Source organism: Vipera ursinii (genome assembly GCF_947247035.1).
Source record: "Vipera ursinii genome assembly, chromosome: 2".
NCBI classification, from domain to species: domain Eukaryota; kingdom Metazoa; phylum Chordata; class Lepidosauria; order Squamata; family Viperidae; genus Vipera; species Vipera ursinii.
In genome coordinates this window covers 232,176,865-232,197,919 of record NC_139513.1, presented here as the reverse complement: position 1 = coordinate 232,197,919, position 21,055 = coordinate 232,176,865, and the positions used below count along the sequence as shown (strand labels likewise).

The window sequence follows — 21,055 nt, the reverse complement described above, 5'->3', positions numbered from 1 at the left end:
TTGAGAAACATGACCTTAATGTGTAAAGTTCCTACAGAGTTAAGATATGTGTATATGTAAAAATTAATGTTAATATTTTTCTTACCCATCAGTTGTCTGTGGTTTTAGTTAATTTTTAATCTTCTTGAAAAGTAAAGTGAAAATAAGCACATTTGTATTTTTTGTACAGGTATAGAAAAAATTGAATGCAAAGAAAGGGCCTGGGAAAAAGGCCATTTAGATTCACCAGTCTAGTTTCCTGTATGTATTCATCTTGCAGTAATAAATGAAGGTCCCTGAATGTCTGTTTGCTAAGAAACTGCCAAGATTGATTTATATATTCTGTTTAGTGTTAAAACATTTTAATGCTCTTTTTTCTGCTCTCTTTCTCAGTAATATGGAAAAGCAAAGAACTGTCAACTGCATATTATTTTCCTCTGTGTAACGTTTGGGGTCATTTTCCTAATTTTAAATTGCTTCATTTCATTCCATACTCTGAAAACTTCCCATCATATCACAGCCTAAATGTATCTGTTTTCTCCAGTGTAACTAACAACTCTCGGATTTTAAGTCTGTTGGCACAACTGGAGAAGATCAATGCAGAATGTTTGGTAGAAGCGGACACTGCCAGATATATTACATCAAAAATTCTTCACCTGACTCAAAGTCAAGGTAAATATTACAGATGCTCATTAATTGAGGTGTGTGCATGCATGTGTATTATTGGTTTTCACACACATTCTGTATGATGTTTAAACAATTATATTTTTCTAATGTTGATATAGATAGGTGGGAATCCATTAAAAACAAATTCTTAAGTTACACAAACAGTTTTAAGCAGTTGAGAGCTAGTCTACCTGCCTTATTTGGTATTTACTTTATTTTTCTCCTATTTTATGATCTGATCTGGTTAGAACATTTATTAATTATTATTTTACCTCTGTAGAACAGTGTGGTGGCCTAGAGGTGAAGGTGCTCGCCTCCCTCTCGAAGGTTGAGAGTTCAATCCTAGGCAGTGGCAGATGTTTCTCTTATCAGGGAGCAAAGAGAAAATATCTGCTGCAAACTCCATGTAGGCATCAGGATGGGCATCTGGCCACTAAATGTTCAGCTCCAAGAAGTCGCTTCAACTCCAACCCCATAAATGGATTAAAGGGTCATAAAAAACAAACAAAAAATAGCCCTGTGATTCTTAGGTCAAAATCAAGAGTGGATCCTAGGTTTTAAATTTTCAGTTTCCAGTGTTTTTTTCAGTTTTATTCCTGTCCATATATTGCATCAGTATTTTATTCTGAGCAAAAGTGACAGGTGATCTTTCGTCCTGATTTGCCCTAAGTATCTCCTAAAATCTATTGTTCATGATTTCAGATCCATGGATTTTAATCAGCTCATGATTGTTAATGATTTTATTAAATAAAAAAATTCCACTCTTTATCCTTGATTTCATCACCCTGTAAAAATCTATTGGGAAAAAAAATCAGGCTTAAATTATACACAGTTTTATGCATTGTAAGATTATATGTCTTATCAAAAAGTTGAATAGAAAAGATCCTTTAAAATCCATTTCCATATATGAATAAATATTCTGGTGATACATTTGGAACAGAATAATAATTTTGTATTGTATCCACGCATTAAGAAGAAACCTTAAGCCAATAACCAGAAAAATGTATTTTTGTTTTTGTTAATGTTGATCTTATGTTTAAGTGAAACCTTTGCTGTCACTTGGGATTGATCACTAGTTGCAAAAGTTATGTTTAATTGTTACTACCACTTTTTACATGTTTAAACTTTTTTTTAAAAATCCATCCCCTTGGACATTAATATCCTGGTACTTAGCAATAACCACAATCATTTCTGTTGCCTTAGGATGAAAAAGAAAGGGAGCAAGGATTTCGTTTCAAGTCCCCACTGCTCTCTATGGTGAAATACTCAAAACAGTTCAGGTTTAGTTCTCTTTGAACGTAAGCCACTTGACATGAATCAAATAGGGATGTTTACATATAGCCTGGAATAAGTTCTTTTTTGTTTCTTCCTTTTGTGTGTACTATTGATCTTGAGCAAACTGAATATTTTTCTTAAGGGATATAGCAGGAATCTGCAACACACTGTTCTGATTTGTAAATGTTTTTGCTAGTGCCTTTTCCAGCTTATTCCATTCTCTGTTTAATTCTTGATTCTTCCTTTTCCCCCTTTTTATTCCCCCCCCTTCTCAATGGTCAGTCAGTATTTAAGCATTCACATTGACTTTGGGCTGTTGTTTTTTTTTGAGGGATTTTTCTTGTGGTAGGTAGAATTTCCTGGTTATAAAAAGATTGCTACTCAGAGGACATTCAGTTTGACGTTGCAGCACTCTGTCTTCCGCGTTTGATTTTTCCCCACTGGGGACCCTAAAAAGGGCCAAAATTCACCCCGGAGAGGCAATGAAGAAGGAGGGGGGACCCTTATTGATCACGGGAGGGCGGCGGCCCTTCTGTTTGATCTGAGGAAGCCTTCCAAACCGGCGGGAGAAAGACTGGCTACATTTATGGGGCCGGTCAGAAGCTGTTGACAACCAAAGAAAATAAGCACAATAGCAATTTTTGAGCAACGTGGATGGAACTGGGTGAGACCCTATCCTCTCTTTATGACCTTAAGACTTTTTCCTGGAAAAAACTGCCCAAAGCAAAGAATCCTCCCCGAGGAGAGAGGGAAAGGGAATTTCTGCCCGATTCCCTCAGGAAAAGAAAAGTGGCAAATTAATTGCTTGGGGGAAAACAGAGAATATTATAATATCAATTTGGAATCAATACATACAGTCATGGCCGAAATTGTTGGCAGCCCAGAAATTTTTCCAGAAAGTCAAGTATTTCTCACAGAAAAGTATTGCAGGAACACATGTTTTGCTATACACAGGTTTATTCCCTTTGTGTGTATTGGAACACAACAAAAAAGGGAGGAAAAAAAGCAAATTGGACATAATGTCAAACAAAACTCCAAAAATGGGCTGGACAAAATTATTGGTTGCACACCCTTTGGAAAAAATAACTGAAATCAGTCGCTTCCTATAACCATCAATAAGCTTCTTACACCTCTCACCCAGAATTTGGACCACTCTTCCTTTGCAAACTGCTCCAGGTCTCTCTTATTGGAAGGGCGCCTTTTCCCAACAGCAATTTTAAGATCTCTCCACAGGTGTTCAATGGGATTCAGATCTGGACTCATTGCTGGCCACTTCAGAACTCTCCAGCGCTTTCTTGCCATCCATTTCTGGGTGCTTTTTGACGTATGTTTGGGGTCATTGTCCTGCTGGAAGACCGAAGATCTCGGACGCAAACCCAGCTTTCTGACACTGGGCTCTACAGTGCAACCCAAAATCCTTTGGTAATCCTCAGATTTCATGATGCCTTGCACACATTCAAGGCACCCAGTGCCAGAGGCAGCAAAACAACCCCAAAACATCAGTGAACCTCCACCATATAGGTACTGTGTAGGTACTGTACCATGTAGGTACTGTGTTCTTTTCTTTGTAGGCCTCATTTCGTTTTCGGTAAACAGTAGAATGATGTGCTTTACCAAAAAGCTCTATCTTGGTCTCGTCTGTCCACAAGACGTTTTCCCAGAAGGATTTTGGCTTATTCAAGTACATTTTGGCAAACTGTAATCTTGCTTTTTTATGTCTCTGTGTCAGCAGTGGGGTCCTCCTGGGTCTCCTGCCATAGCGTTTCATTTCATTTAAATGTTGACGGATAATTTGCGCTGACAATGATGCTCCCTGAGCCTGCAGGACAGCTTGTATTCCTTCGGAAATTGTTTGGGGCTGTTTATCCACCATCCGGACTATCCTGCGTTGCAACCTTTCATCAATTTTTCTCTTCCGTCCACGACCAGGGAGATTAGCTACAGTGCCATGGGTTGCAAACTTCTTGATAATGTTGTGCACTGTGGACAAAGGCAAATCTAGATCTCTGGAGATGGACTTGTAACCTTGAGATTGTTGATATTTGTCCACAATTTTGGTTCTCAAGTCCTCAGACAGTTCTCTTCCCTTTCTGTTGTCCATGCTTAGTGTGGCGCACACAGACACACAATGCAAAGACTAAGTGAACTTCTCTCCTTTTTATCTGCTTTCAGGTGTGATTTTTATATTGCCCACACCTGTTACTTGCCCCAGGTGAGTTTAAAGGAGCATCACATGCTTGAAACAATCTTAATTTATCCACAATTTTGAAAGGGTGCCAATACTTTTGTTCAGCCCATTTTTGGAGTTTTGTTTGACATTATGTCCAATTTGCTTTTTTTCCTCCCTTTTTTTGTTGTGTTCCAATACACACAAAGGGAATAAACCTGTGTATAGCAAAACGTGTTCCTGCAATACTTTTCTGTGAGAAATACTTGATTTTCTGGAAAAATATCTGGGGTGCCAACAATTTCGGCCATGACTGTATATATAGCTTTAAAATTTGTGACTAAAAAGTGCTTTTGAGATTTTTTTTATTAAAAAAAGAGACTTGAAAAGCTTGTAATAAAAGTTTGGACTTAAAAAGCTGGAAGAAGGCGTCATCGACATCTAGTGGTGAACCACAGCACTACAGTTTATTATGTTTAAAGGAAACGTGGCTTGAAGCCCAGATTCAGATAAGACTTTTGTTGTCCCTGGAAACTTTCACTTTTCTAGACTGCGGCTAGGAAAAGGGGAAAAAAACCTCTTGGACTGCTTAACTGTGGGGCAGAGGTGATAAACTATTTTGAAACTGGCCTACCTGGACTACGAATATAAATACTGACTTTTAGAGCTTTGTCATGGAGCTATTTATCTGTAAAAGAAACATGCATTATGCATTGAGATGATGGAATATTTTGGATTATAAACCTTTGACTAATGAACAACTTTTCATTGCTTTTTTCTCTCTGAACAGAAAGGACATGTTTTTCATTGGAGAGAAAAACTTGAATTTTGCTTATATTTGCTTAGGGGAGGCTTAAGGATGGACTGGTAGGGTGGCTGGATTACTTGGAGCTCAAATGACAATTGACTGAAACTTTTTAAATAGATTGGACTATAGAGACCACATACAAAAACAAAATGGATGTTCCATACTCAGCCTTAAATGGTAACACTTATCTCCAAAGTCCCTAGCTTGACATATCAAAGCTCAGAAAGAATTTTTTTCTATTTAAAATCACTGCAAGAGACAATTGCCTTAGCTCATGATGAGACTAAAAATAACATAAAGGAGATAAAAAAAATTCTAATCTAAATCCACAAATTCAGAAAATGACTATAAAGAAATAACTAGTAACCCAGAAAATAGAAGAAAAATTAAGAGGAAGTGGATCCAAAGATGGGGGACTTGAAGGAAGGAATTAATAAACAGACTTAGACAAACGAAGAATTAGAAGACATAGCGATAATACCAGAAACAGAAAAGACTTCTTACCTGTCAAGATCTCAGAACACTCTTGAGGATAAGGAAGAAGAACCGATCGAATGAAAGATAAAGATGTTAGGAGAATGGTGGGAAATTGGAGAAGGAAGGGAGGCTGTTTAATGAATATCAATGGGCTTGAGCGTTCTTCCAAAAATACTTAACAAAATTGTCTTTCTTATTCCGAACAATATACATAAAAATAGAGGAAGAACTACTTGATGATTCAAAGGCATTGACTTGGAAAGTTAGTTGGCAAAGGAAGAAAGCTAGAGTAAGACTGAAGAAAATAGAGGTCCTGACCCATTAGATGGGGTATTATACTATTAAAGAGATGTTTGAACATGGCTAAGAGAATAGGTAATTGTTAGAAATAGAAGCATTATTAGAACTAGAAAGATACAATATATAACTAGAATTTTATATTTTGGTATGAGAAGGGAAATATGAAAATGCTAAGAGGGTTTGAACAAGGGAAGCCTTTGGTTGCCCAAATTTAATTTATTATGAGAAAATTATAAGTGATAGAGATACTTTGAACACTAATGGGAAATCAAAATTTTAAAAGGGGAAAATAGGATATTGATTGAACAAATGGATATTAAGTTCAAATGCAATTGAGATATGTTTTGGTTAGAATATTTAGATATTTAGATATTCTAAATTGACACTACTGATATTATATATAATATTAGAAAAATGTAACAAAGATTCTGATATTCAATTGTATATGTATTAACAGCAATAAGAATTGTATTTGCCCAGTGCGGGAAATTTATACCATCGGAAGAAAAGAGGAAGCACTGGATGGTGTAATATTGTACCTAGATTGAGGAAGTTAATATGTACCACTGAATTTCTAATGGACCCAGACAACCCATTGTTTATTAAGTACTTAAAATTGTAAAACTAGAAAATTAATAAAATACTTAAAAAAAAGATTAGTACCCAGAGAATGCCTTTGCTATAAAGACCGGCGAGCATAATATTTTATATTTAAAAAGTTCAGACTTAAAAAAAATTCTAGAAGATAATTTGTTTTGCTTTTGTGTACTTATCTTTTCTACACCTTTTAAAAGTCATCTATATTTAACTTTTAAATATCAATTTATTCAGTTAATAGAAGAATATGCAACTTTAATTTCAGAAAAAATCAGGAAAGAAATGACTGCCAAAGGTTCAACAGGGATAGAAGTTATTCTCTCAACTTTAGAGGTAAGAGTGTAAAAAATTCATGTTTTCTTGCTCATTTGGTTAGTAATTTATTTTATTTTTTTCAGGGCTACTAACTATAGAATGAAAGATCGGAGCTTTGCTATAGTAATGTAAACATTAGTTGCGTATTAGATGCAGTTAAAACAGTTGATAGCTTTTGTTGTTTGGGCAGGGCTGTTTGTTTAACATGGGAAAGCCAAGGGCATGGCACAGCTGGAATTAGTAGAGGTGTGCTGCACTTAAGATTCAAGTGCAAAAAAAAATACTTTGGAGTGTGATGGAAACACTCATATCACCTGTCTGTAATTGTTTAAAGAAGCTCTTCCATGCTGGAAAAAAACCTCTGGTGCTTTAAAGATTTGTAGATAGGTACAATGTGATCAGCCCCACATGCTCCACAGTACATTTGTAGATTGTCGAACCTAAAAATTAGGTTTTTCCATTACCCTATTGAAATGAGTGGTCAACAGGTATAAGAAATATTTCACGTAAAACATTTATTTAATTGTTTTATATAACCACACTACTTGCATGCATTAAGATTCAGTATCATAATGAGAGTAAATTTGCACGGTGTTAATTTTATTTAAGACTGTAGAGTGATCATTTTTGTGTTCATATATATTATTATGGAGCCTATCACATAAATGCTCTTGACTTTCTTCCTGTTTGTTCATTTCAGAATACCAGAGATTTTCAGACTATATTAAACATATTAAATATCTTAATTGAATTGGTGGCAGCAGGCAAGTATTTATTTCAAGTGATCATTTGTAGGTTATATGCTGTACCTTAGAAATGTTTGTCTAATATGTATGAATTGTTACATTTCTAGATACTTTAAAACATACAAAGTTTAGTGTTCTAATGTCAAGAGAGTAAATAATGTCCGAGGTAAATTTGCACTGGTCATGTAAAGAAATTATGCCCTTATAAAATCAGGTTATTTTAAGATTGCAGCCAATGGCTGATATTTTATTTCTAGGCAGCAGTCGAAGAACAAGTTTTCTCGTTTCTCGGGGAGGGACACAGATTTTGTTGCAATTACTTGTGAACGCAAGCAAAGAATCCCCACCAAATGAAGAATTAATGGTGCTACTACATTCTCTTCTTGCTAAAATTGGCCCAAAAGGTAGGTTGAACCTGAGTGAACTCCCAGGTTTTTGCTTGTAGTGTAATGAGTATTGCTGGAATAAAATGCTAATTTTGCATGAGTGCAATCCTTCCTTGAATTGTGCCAACTTAGAAGGAATAGGATCTCCATAAAATATTACCAGCAAAAGATTAAGAATGAACAGATTTGAGTGGTAAAAGTAACGTGAGCCTTTATTAGAATTTCAGGTAGTCCTTGACTTATAACCACAATGGAGCCTGAAGTTCTGGCCATAAGTTATTGAGGTCCTAAGTCAAGGAACCAAGTGACCAGACCTGATTTTATGAGTATTTTCAATGCCTGTAAAGCAAGTCACTGCAGTCTTTAAGCAAATCACATAGTCATTAAGTGTGTGACTGTGGGGCACTGCAGCTGTTTAAAAAGATAAGCCAGTTGTCAGGCATCCAAAAGTGTGTGAGGCAGTTGTAACTTTGAGGATGGGTTATAAGTAGCTTCTTGAAAATGTGTTGTAATTTAGAATACTTGTTAAGTGACTGGTTGTAAGCCGAGGACTGCCTGTATGCATTTACACACCCCACTGTTGCTTACATAACCTTACCTTTGGAAGAGGTTTTTTTTTCTTAAAATGCTTACATTTAATTATTTATTTGTTTATTGGATTTTGATCCCACCCTGATTTCTTTATAAGGAACTCAACATGGCAAGCGTACATCATTTCTGCTCCTATTTTACCCACAACATCAACAGCCCTGTGAGGTGGGTTAGGCAGGACACCTAAAATTGTTCTCCCCCAAACCAGCAAGCTCAAATGTTCTGCCCTTTGTCTTATTAAAGAGGATGTATATGAAAATGGAAGATAATTTAATTTGGTTGTAATACCAAAGCTCTAGGATTCTTAGAAAGTATTGCCTGACACTATTGAGTTTTTCCCTTTCTGTTTATCTCCTAGACAAACCTTTATTTTTCTCATTTAATTCCATTGATATTTTATTCAGCTTTGACTCTTTATGTTGTCTTGCTGAACATTTTATTCTTTCTTGTTTATGAGCTTTCCATTTTGTACAGGATGCTTTGAGAAGAATGAAATGGAAGACCAGAATAACTTATTATGAGAATAAATTTCTGAAGCATTAAAATTAACCTGAGAACATTTTTTTCTATTTTGTTTTGGGTTTTATATAGCTCTAACTGCTTGTATCCAACAACAACAAAATTAACATTTTGAAAAGCAGTTGAAACTATTACAAACTTAGGATAAACCTTTAAAAAACTAAAAGAGCTTTCCTCAATGGAATAACAAAACAAAATAAAACAAACCTTTATGAATGTCACCCAGAGAAGAATTGCTTCTGGCAGCTGGCTTGTATTTTTAAACATCTGCTTCTTACATAGTGTATTTATTTTTCAGTAAATACTAAACATAGCTCAAGGGTGGCTTGGCATTTAAGACACATGAAAATTTAGAGTGATTTGTAGCTGTGAAATAATTGTGCATATTGTAAGTGCAGTCACTCCAACATCCCCACCACTTACAAATGACAATTTCATGATCAGAAGGCATTTGGCAAGCAGTTGTAAATATAAAGTGTTTGCTAAGTAGCTGAAATGCAATAAGGTGACTGGTGAGGCCCTGGCACATTTTTTTACAATGGATAGAAATGCTTAGACGATCGACTGTAAGTCAAGGACTACATATAATTAAGTGTAGTCACTGTGTTGCAGTATGTCAGTAAAGTTGAATTGGAGAGATGCTCATATTTCTGTCCTTTTGGATTTTCAGATAGAAAATTTGGAGTAAAAGCCCGAATTAGTGGTGCTTTAAATATAACTCTGAACATAGTGAAGCAAAACTTGCAGCATCAAAGGCTAATTCTGCCTTGTCTTCAATTGTTAAGAGTGTACTCAACTAATTGTGAGTATTGTTGCATTCAACAATGTACATCTATTAATATAGGTTATCTTTCAGACTGTTGTTTTGCTGAAATATCCAGTCTCTTTTCATCTTCAGTTTCTATACTGATGGAAGAACATTAACTTCTATGTTATGTCTATATATAGTTGAATACATTGTTCTTTCCACCTGCATATTGTATCTGGGCCACATAATTCCCAAAGCATAACAGATCCATTCCCATAGTTAATGGTTGGCATTTCTTTTCTTCAAATGCTTCAATCTTTTTTCTTTTTTCTCTGAATATTTCATGAAATCAAACAATATAATTCATCAGTCAAAAACACTTCATTCCACAAAAGCCTTGGAAGTTTTATCATACAATTATAATTATGTTTGCATGCAACTATATGTTAAGCCATAAATGAATGGGTGTTGTGAATAGATAAAAGGAAAAGTTTTCTTAAGCGTTGCACTACCAACTTAAATCCACAGAAGATGGTTACCAAAATCTCCAGTATTTATCATTAATAACCTGCTGCTAGTAGCTTCATTCAGATTCATTCACCAGAGACATGGGGCTTGAAATGAAGACTCTTAAATTTCATTATGGGAATGTTAGAATCACCTTTGCAAAATAAATAGTATTAAATATTGATTATATAATAAAACTTTTATTTGGCAGTTGATTGGTTTATCAATTCTAAAAATCATACTATATGAATGTATGAGAAATACTGAGTACCTAGTGAACAATGAAGTAATGTAGAATTTTCCCCCAAAACTCTTAAGATAATTTACCAAATATATATGGATATGTATCTTCCATTAAACTGAAAAATAATATATCAAGTAATTATATTTGATATTTAAAATCATACTATTTAAATAGAATAATTGAAGAAGAAAATATTTTGTGGTTTTTGTGAATAGTGGAAGCACCATGTTTATATATTGAAGTAGATTGTTTTTTTATTTTTAGCTGTAAATGCTGTTTCCTTGGGTAAGAATGGAGTTGTGGAACTGATATTTAAGATAATTGGTCCTTACAGTAAGAAAAATATTGGCCTTATGAAGTAAGTATGTTTGCACAGCTTTTGTAATTTAAAGATAATCTTTAAAATATCATAGTTTCTAGTAGTTAAAATGGGAAAGATAATGAGCTGAAATTGCTTTAATACCTCTGAGAATAACTCTAAAATTATATTTGAGCTTGAAAGTTTAAAATCATTTGTATACTTTTTTTAAAAATAAGCCACAATTATGCTCAAAAAAGGTTTTAATTTCTTTGATCCCATAGCAATGGTCACATAACACTACATTTATAATACTTTGATTTGAAATAGATAAATTAATATATTGCCTTATGCCACTCTTAGCTGAATCTGTTCAAACAAATCCTGATCATTGACACTTCCCTTTCAAAGTCATTGCACGTTTATGTGGAATGGAGTCCTATTTATAATTAGGCACTTTTACCATAAGCAAGAATAAACGTTTGCTTTTCCTGACCTTTATTGTTTTATCAAAGTATAAATGAAAATAAAAACAGGAAATTAGGGGAAGGAAAAAGAGGAGGGAAAGAAAATTTGAGGTACAAGGGAAAAAAGAGAAAAATCCATTTCTATAACAACCTCTAAACTTTTAACTTATGTTCTTGTTTGTTCTGTTTATAGGGTTGCTTTAGATACCCTCACTGCACTTCTAAAATCAAGTAAGTGTACAATGCAGTTAGAGAACGTGTGGAATGTGAACAGATTTAATATTTGATTTTGCAGACAAAGCAAGTGAAAATTAATATTCCATAAAATACAAATTGTCTCATCTTGTATATTGAAATCATGAAATAAGAAGTAGTTTGAGATACAGAAGAATTGGTATCTAAATTTTAAAATAGTAATTGAGTTTTTTGCCTTTTGGGATTGCTACTAGTATCGTTTAATTGAATATATCCCCACAAATTCTTTCCCTGAAATCTCAGTGAGTATCTGTTATTCCATAACATACTTGTGAGCATATTAAGATGAAATAGTGTATGAAATGCCCACAGATATACCCTACATGTATGATTTTGAATGGGACTTGAGGTATGTCACTTTCCAGTCAGTCTTTAATTTCTGCCCTATTTTGACTTGTATGTACAACAGTCATTATTTATGTTATTTTGTACTTGTGTGTGAGTTCATCCTGAAAGCTGATTTCAGATATTTCTCTCAATATTTTTACCATAAATGTAGTAACAAGGAAAGAAAGAAATTCTATATGTATTCTAATTCTATATTACTCAATCATTCATTTGCTCTCATAGTTGACAGAAGAAAATCAAGTTGTTTATTTATTATAATACAGGTCTAAATCTTTTTTTCTTCAAGAAACAAATGCACGGAGAGCTGTGGATAAAGGCTACGTCCAAATGCTTTTAACAATTTATGTAGATTGGCACCGTCATGATAGTCGGCATAGACATATGTTAATCCGCAAGGGAATCTTGCAGTCTATTAAAAGTATTACAAATATCAAACTGGGAAGAAAAGCATTTCTAGATGTTGATGGGATGAAAATTTTGTACAACACTTCACAGGTAAATATTAAGATGTTATGCTATTATAAGTGGTCTTTTATGTACAATTAAAATGGTAATATAAACTTTTTGTTGATAATATTATACACACACACAGAGAGAGAGACGTGTGTCTTTGTGTAAATTTTTTGGATTGCTAACAAAGAATTAAAGGGAGACTGATAATTTAATTAATTAATTAATTAATTAAATTCTTTGTTAGCAATCCAAAAAATTTACACAAATATGAGCTGTCACTGTGTGACTACAGCCTGTTGATGGCCTTGGGTTAGGCTGAAACAGGAAATAAGATTTGCCCCGTGTTTGGGGCCTAGCAAGGTATTCTAAATACTTAACAAACACTTCACATACACACACACACACACATTCTTCAGCTGAAAAATTATGATTCACAAGAAAATGTATTCAGTGTGCACTAGTATATTTGATAATTAGTTTTACAAGCAGTCCTTTTTGAGCAACTGCCTCAGATACTGACCATTCACAAATATGTTGATAGTGAATGGTAATAAAAAAAAATGATTTTCTGATCAAGTGAATTAATCAACTAATTAAGGTAACAAAGCTAAACTTGTTAACTTGCAGTTAGCTCTTTTTAGAGAAATGCTGCACCATGGAGAAAAGCAGCTCAGGAAGAGATAGCTTATTTAAGCACACTCTCCACTCTGTGGGGAGACCAAAAAAAAAAAAAGAGGGGGGGGGAACATGGTCAGTCACAGGTGCTTTATATAAAGAGCTTTTTATGAATGTGATGAGTTCTCTCTCTCTCTCTCCCTCCCTCCCTCCCTCTTTTGCCAACTATTTTGCTTAATGACCAAGTCATTGGAACTAATTGCAGTTGTTAAATGAGAACTACCTATATTGCTAATCAGTAGTATTTTTCATTAGTCATAGCTCTTTCTGACCAAAGAAGTTTTCATTTCTAATAAGGCACCTTGAATGGTTTATTTACTTATTTACTGAACTTCTATACTGACATGTTATAGGATCCCCAGCAGTTAACAATGCTACTTATATAAATTATCCATAATAAAAAATATAAAATCCCTAATAACAACAACAACAACTTTATTGATTAGCCCTTGGGCCATATCAAAGAAAATCCCTAATAAAAATATACATCCATGACACAGCAATGCAAAAGAAATTTATAAACAAATACAATTAAATAATAGTCCAAACAAAAACTTCTTCCCATAAATACATGCAAGCTCCATAGTACTGTCTCTGGTCATAATAGATGCTATATGCATTATCTTAGTTTTGAATATTTTCTTAAATTAGAATAGCATGGAGCTAACTCTGATTACAGTCAGGGTATGTTACACTCTGTTTCAAAAGACAGCTACATCTGCTGACAGAGAGATCCTTGTTGCCTTTGCCCTTTACTCTTTTCATGGAAATGGAATAATCCAGCAGCCTTTTGCAGGACAACCAACTCATCAGGTTAATTATAGTTAGAGAATGTGATCCTAGGACAAACATCAAAACCAACCACTTTAAAATTGCACCCAGAAGCCTTTTAAATACATTAAAGGGCCTGAAGCTTAAGTGTAATGTGAACTCAACCCAGTGAGGCCTGTTAGCAGCTGCAATGTCCTGTTGATAAACAGATACTGACTTAAAAGAACAAAAAAAAAGGTAGGAAAAGAGTCAGCCAATGAAGATTGGGCAAATCTCGCTCATATCCTATATCCTATGGTTCCAATGTGAGGATATCAATTTCTCTGCCTGTATAACTGTTCCCTCTAGAAGCCCTTGAGAGTTAATAAGAGCTACTTGATAAACGAAAGATATAAGTGCAAAAGAATAAAAACTATTTGAAGTTGGCTTTCGTGTTTGCTCTATCTGTGCCATTAAAATATCATTCTGTTTATTCTGAAACAATCACCACCAGTTTCAACTAATTCCATGAAAATTTTCAATTTTTTTTAAAAATCCCATTTATATCCCGCCCTTCTCCGAAGACTCAGGGCGGCTTACAATCTAAGCACAAATCAATGTGCTTAGCAATAGCCTTCATTCTATGTATGCCTGCTTATTAGGGCTTTCACACACACCCCCCCCAAGTGGCATTATTACAAAGTCAGCTTAATTGCCCCCAACAATCTGGGTCCTCATTTTACCTACCTCGGAAGGATGGAAGGCTGAGTCAACCTTGAGCCTGGTGGGATGCAAACCTGCACTAATTGCAGGCAGCTGATGTTACTTAAGGAGGCATTAGCCCACTGCTCCACCAAGGCTCTCTGTAGTTTATTTGTTCTTAAGACTTCTGAATAATGAAATGGTGTCAAAGCACAACATATAATCAGGCTGATACTATAGAAGGAGTTAAACATAGACAAGATTATATTATTCAACATTTTAGATTTTCTAACATAGAAACTATGCCTAAGAATTGCTGCACTTTGAAATAATTGCAACATTTTTATTGCCATTTCTTGTTTAATGTTGCAGCAACTTGTTAGAATGGTGTTTGTGTGTGTGCATATAAGTTTACATAAGATATAATGAGGCAAGTATTCCATTCTAAATGAATAAAAATATACTCTTTGTAATGTCATTGGTTATAGTTCATAAAATATTTTACCTTGTGTAATTTAATGTTTCTATAATAGGAATGCCTTGTAGTAAGAACTCTTGATCCACTTGTCAACATTTCCAGTCTGATAATGAGGAAATGCTATCCTAAAAATCGTCTTCCATTACCAACCATTAAAAGTGCTTTCCATTTCCAACTACCTGTTATGCCTGTTAATGGACCAGTGTATCAGCTATATAGTTTGCCTCCTGAAGGTACGAGCAATTTTAAAACATTGTAGTCTTGTCTAATTTGTCCTAATTTGGTTATTTTGTGCCTGTTCCTGAAATCCTAATATCACAGTAAAAATTCTCTCTTGTAAAATAATAGACTATTTTTAAAAAGTAACATGAATTCCTGTACTATATGATTGCTATGAAACTAAAATGTATATCTATGGAATAAATGAAACCAACACCATAATTTTAATTTTGTTCTACTGCCCAAAATCAAATTCTTAAACTCAAAACATTTCCAGTGATTTTATCTTCCGTCAACTTGTTTTATTTGTAGTATTGGTTTTGTCAAGTGAAATAGTTCCACCAACTTCCTCCTTGTCACCCCTCCCCCTCAATCTTTCTGGATATTCGGGTGGGGATCTTCCTCAATAGTAAGAGCTATGCCATATGACATGGTAGCAAAATTACACAAAAATAATTAAGAGATTTGTTATTGAGTAATATCTCACTTATGTACCCATTAGATGTATTTTTTTCCTTCAGGATTTTAAAACATTTTAATATATTTGATGTAAAGTATCAAATAAGACAGTTATATTATAAATCTAAAATTTAAAAGGGGAAGTATCATCTTTGAAATTCTGTGCAGTTTTAAAAACAGATAGTCCCATCGTTTTTGCTCTCATATGTAAAAGGTAACTTTACAGTAGAGTTCCCCAACCTTTCCAGCTTTGCAGACTGGTGGGGGAGGGGGAAAGGGGATGGTTCTGCATGCGCAAGTGTGCGCACACGTAGCTCCATTTGCACAAGCAGTGTGCACAAGCAGTGTGCACACCTGCGTGCACAAGTGAGGATGCAGGTGCGGACACACTTGCCCTCCAATTCTGTGGCCCGGTTGAAAATAGCTCACGGCCCAGTACTGGGCTGCGGCCCAGAGGTTGGGGACCTCTGGTCTACAGTAAAGAGAAGGATGTCTTGCTCCTCAGATGTAGAAACTACATGCTTTTGGAATCATTCTATAACTCTTGAAGCTTGAAGTTAACAATGGATAGGTTTGTAGATAAGCAGTGTGTGTGCTTTCAACTAAAAAGATGAACAATGTTTCTATTCATCTTACAGAAAATATGCTTTTCTGTAGGATAAAATGATACTCAGGCAGCAATAAATAAATAAATGTAGAAGTGTATTGTGGATGGATTAGATACTAGACAACCCTAACTCTTCCAAAAGAGAGTGGGGGCCAATCTAATCTCGGGGGATCAATGTTCCAGAGACCTGGAGCCACCACGGAGAAGGCCCTTCTTCTGGGTCCGCCAGATGTATCTCCTTAGGGGACTGGACCTGCAACATTTCTTACCTCCCCGCTCTAGTGGGTCGGGTAGATGTGACCGACAAGAAATGGTCCCTCAGATAACCTGGTCCCAAGCCATGAAGGAAACCCTCTGTCTTCCTGGCAGGGTGTTTTGCAGGGAACTGCTGAATATGAATTGATGTGTCTTTAATGTGCAGGACACAAAAGCTGCTCTGTCCTAGTTTTCAGCAAGTTCTATATCTCATCCACTTTAGGACCCCTCCCAGGTTCTCAAAATGAGAATGAACTATTAATGAAGAATTTAATATATGTAAACACTGTCATTCTGTAGTCTAACTAATAAACTTCCTGGGTAAAATACTGAATAAACATGTTTGTTACCTAAAGAATCTATATAATTAATTATACAGCACATGGTGTCATGGAAAGTTAAGTTTTTATGTAGTATTAGGTTCCAGTTGATGAGTGAGAAGTTTCACACGCATCATTTCTTTTCTGGGATATACATATTGTAGAAAACGTACATCTGCCCTACTTATAGAGCATTTTATATCACAGTGGATGACGTAGTAGATGAAAGTGATGACAATGATGACATCGACACAGAATCTGAGGTTGAAAATGATAATGAAGATGACATAGATCAACATTTTAAGGTTAGTAATACCTAAAGAAATAGCATACATTCTTAATTCTAAAAATATTAAAAATATTATTTTTACCCTTCTGAAAAGTTGCTTATTTGGACACTGGAAAACATTGTTTTCCAAATAATGAATACATTAAATATACTTTTGGTAGATTTACAGTAAAAAAAGGAAGGAAATAGTGCTGAAACATATATTGATTTCTTTAACAACAAGTACGTTTGGGGCTACCATGTTTCACAGAACTATCCTACAAAATTTCTCAGCTTCTGTATCAGCATGTGTAGATTTCTTACTCCATTTTATCAAATTTGATAATTATTTTTAAAAAACAAAGAATATACCTGAGTAGTCACATGAAAAGCCAGTCTTTTTTATCCAGTCATGCTTTATGTCTGAAAGCAAGTGGATCACACAAGTGGATTGTATAGCCCCAGAGTCACAGCATGCAACCCCCTCTACTCAGTGGTGGAAAGCCACAACCAGTCCAACTGAGCAATGTGGTGCAAAGATGCAGCTATACCAGCCTAACAGCACAAAGACCTAGATGCATCCATTTTTACTGTACTGCACACTGAGGTCCCTGCCAACCTGTGCTAACCCAGCTGATAAACACCCCCCTCAACTATCTTCTTGCTCATACTGATGAAGTGTGCCCAGCCTGGTCTTTTTCAAGACAGCTGTTGGCCAAGTGAAGCCGCCCTCCTAAGGTCTTGTGCAACCTTGAGAAGCAGATTTCTTGTGGCAAGCAACTTCCTGCCTGAGTGTGCTTGATCAGCAGTGTCCCTCCATATTAGAGATCCCTTCACCTTATTAGAAGATTGTCACTCTGTCTGTACAGATACACTCTGAAGCTTCCAGAGGTCATTTACAAGTGCCATCTCAGTATATAAACTCTGTTGCAAGGGGACCAAAAAAACCCCCACTTCATCCAAGGCCCCTTGAAACTAAGTGTCTAATGCTCTTTCAGCAATTTTCTCTAAAAAGCAAAGAGTGAAGAGTGAACAAAAATTATTCATCACTATCAGGTTCGAGAACGGCCTCTTGAGAAAGGGATTTACCACCACCTCACCTCCTTCATGGCAGGTGCCACATCCCTTCCCACAATGAGACATAATCACTACTTGGACCCAACTTCTTTGGTGGCCATAACCATGCTGAGACTATTCCTCACAGCAAACCTGCAAGAGCTCCCCTGGGTTCCTTGTTACCCAAATTGTCAGCCAACCGTTTCTCTGCTGATTCAGTCGGAATGGATAAGTAAGCTCACTTAACTGCTCTTAGAGTCACAAGGTAAGTCCTAATAAGACTTACGTGTGCCAAGTCCTTCTAATTATTCATATTTAGCCAACTACAGCTCTAGTGTCTCTCTTCATCTCATGAAGCTCCCCAATAAGCCAGCAAGTCATGTAGGATTCACTATTGGAGAATCTGCACAGGTTGCAGATCGGGCCCTCAATAAATTGGATCAGATCCATAGTTAGTATGAATTCTTGTGCCACATCTGACATCTGCCCAAAAAAGTCAGATTCTTTGGACACAGAACATAATGCTGGTGAATTCCACTACCAACCTGGCCATAGAGCTGAGACGTTGGGCAGGCATACTGCTACACCACAGAGAGGAAAGTAAGCAAGTGGCAGTCCCAACTGATTAATACAACTGAACCTCATAAAACAGGGTCTCGCATCTGGCTATGCTGTATCAGCTCATAACATTGATGCAACACCTGAAACCTAAGAGGGCCTATTTTTAGGAGGCACACCCTTCCATTCTACATGTATTACCTAACCACAGCTTAAACAAATTTTGTACGTTTTTTTTGCTATCCCCATCTTTTACCAGCTTGAGTGAGCTAGCTTCAGTTATTCTTAACTACATTGGTATTACAATATGTTTTCCCACTTACTCTGTTCCCTTAAAGATCAATATATTCTGACATCAGGCAAAGGTGGCTTTAAGATTTATAATATTGTAAGAATGTATCACCCATGGTGGAAAGTCAAGTAAAAGGGGATGATAGAGGAAGGATAGGGATCAGTAATGGGGAAGAACCAATTTTATCCTGGCAAGATTTTCTGCTGGTTCGGAGATAGAGAAAACCTACAGTGTGATGTAACCAATTTCCATCAGTCAATCAGAGGTTTTGATGTTTTTCCTCTGTAAGCATGGAAGAACCTTATTTTCAAGGTTTATTCAATTATGAATTATTTACCTAAAAACATAGTTACCCCAAGATTTTCAATTATGCTTATGGACTTTTTTCTTTAGAACGATGACATTGAGACAGATATCAGTAAACTGAAACCAAAGGATGAATTGGGAAGACCAGTGGAAGATTTGAAAATGTATGAACATTTTTTTCCAGAACTTACAGAGGATTTTCAGGTAAGAATGCTGCTATTTTTAAATTGAGTTGTTTTAATTTGCTAGTGATGTTTTGGTAATTTTAGATAAGCGTGCTACTTTTCTGCCTAATTTACACGGATAATAGAATATTTTGGAAAACATTCTGGGCATAAGATTAAATTTTGCCTACCTTCTTTGGGCTATAATATATTAAGATAATTTTTAGTGACCTTACCAAGAAAGATTAAATCAGTAAAGAGGTCAATAGCAGACAAAAAGCAATGGATCCATCTTCCCATGCTTCTATGGATGCCCTAAAACAGGGGTAGACAACCTTGGCTCTTTTATGACTTGTGGACTTCAACTCCCAGAATTCCTGAGCCAGAACGGAACAGAATTAATCCTATTAATCATATTAACATGAATATTATTCCTCGTGCGATTTTTTTCCAACCATTGATAAATTAAATTCCATGTTTGAAAATATTCTGTATCTTCTTTCTCTTTAATCCTCAATGTAGGTCTGTCCATTTCAGCACAGTTCAATATCTTCTTGATTATCTCTTTGTCTAGTGTTTCTTCATTCTTCCAGTGCTGAGCAAATACAATCCTCGCTGCTGTTAGTACATGCAATGCTAAATATACACTCTGCTCATCAGCTTGTTTTGGTATTACACCTAGTGAGAAAAGTTCAGGTTTAAAATCTACATGTTTCCCTAACATCTTTTCTAACCAAATGTGTATTTCTGTCCAACTTTTTTTTTTTTTTTGCTTTAACACAGGTCCACCACAAATGATAATATGTGCCAAATTTTTGGGTACATTTCCAACATTTACTAGACATATTTTTAAACATTTTTGCTAATCTAGCAGGTGGTAAGTGCCATCTGTAGAACATTTTGTATAAGTTTTCTTTATAAAAATTTGCTATTGTCAATTTATAATTTCTTTTCCAAACTTGTTTTGATAGCCCAAAGGTGGGCAGTTGTCATGGCTGCTTCTAAGGTATCTGAGATTTTTTTTTATTGAAAAGTTTTACAGTACATTTTTAAATACAAAACCCCTCCCATCCCCCTCCCCTCTCCCCAAACCTCCCCAACTCTCCCCTCCCCCCCTCCCCGACTTCCCAGAGCTAAATACAGGGTATAAAAATACAAACAAACATAATCTAAAATATGCAGACGACAATAAAATATTAAATTCTATTGCACATTAACTCTTAATAAAATAAGTACAAGCTAGTTATACATCATATAAATCCACTACTTATTCAAATGCTAAGTGTAACTTTTTAGTACCATATTTATTCTGGATATAATCAATCCATCTTCTCCACTCCACAATATATCTCTGTTGCGATTGGTCTTTCAAATACGCTGAAATCTTTGCCATTTCCGCCAGATTAGAAACTTTTAAAGTCCATTCTTCTATAGTCGGCAGTTCTTCCTTCTTCCAATATTGCGCTACTAAAAGTCTCGCTGCCGTAATTAAATTCAACATCAGCTTAGTGTCCACAACAGTAGCATCTGTGATAATACCCAATAAAAACAGTTGTGGACAAAACTTTATACTTGAATATTTTTTGCATATTCCATGAGATTTTAATCCAAAAAGCTTTAACCCTTTTATGAGATTTTTTTTTATTTGATGGAATCCATGACTGAATTTAAGCCAATAGAATATCTGTACCAAAAATAATTTTTAAAAAGATTTAAAGTGAATACTACTGGGATTTATCAACTATGGAGTAAAGAATTGAAGTATCTAAAGGTAAAGGTAAAGGTTCCCCCGCACATGCG

The 21,055-nt window shown here is 35.4% G+C and overlaps 1 protein-coding gene across 7 annotated transcripts in view; it reads left to right on the top strand.

The window, feature by feature from the left end:
- AGTPBP1 (ATP/GTP binding carboxypeptidase 1) overlaps nucleotides 1-21,055 on the top strand; it is a 74,167-nt gene that overhangs the window by 23,139 nt on the left and 29,973 nt on the right. For 6 of the 7 annotated variants that reach the window (XM_083355859.1, XM_083355856.1, XM_083355858.1 and 3 more), the window contains exons 3-13: nucleotides 524-651; nucleotides 6,535-6,602; nucleotides 7,285-7,352; nucleotides 7,592-7,734; nucleotides 9,497-9,628; nucleotides 10,590-10,683; nucleotides 11,284-11,321; nucleotides 11,980-12,188; nucleotides 14,807-14,984; nucleotides 16,819-16,916; nucleotides 19,179-19,295. In XM_083355859.1, the coding sequence (XP_083211985.1) occupies nucleotides 524-651; nucleotides 6,535-6,602; nucleotides 7,285-7,352; nucleotides 7,592-7,734; nucleotides 9,497-9,628; nucleotides 10,590-10,683; nucleotides 11,284-11,321; nucleotides 11,980-12,188; nucleotides 14,807-14,984; nucleotides 16,819-16,916; nucleotides 19,179-19,295 (1,273 nt within the window). Of the gene's footprint in view, nucleotides 1-523; nucleotides 652-1,848; nucleotides 1,944-6,534; nucleotides 6,603-7,284; nucleotides 7,353-7,591; nucleotides 7,735-9,496; nucleotides 9,629-10,589; nucleotides 10,684-11,283; nucleotides 11,322-11,979; nucleotides 12,189-14,806; nucleotides 14,985-16,818; nucleotides 16,917-19,178; nucleotides 19,296-21,055 lie in introns of those variants that run through there. The other variant, XM_083355857.1, reaches the window with a different exon arrangement.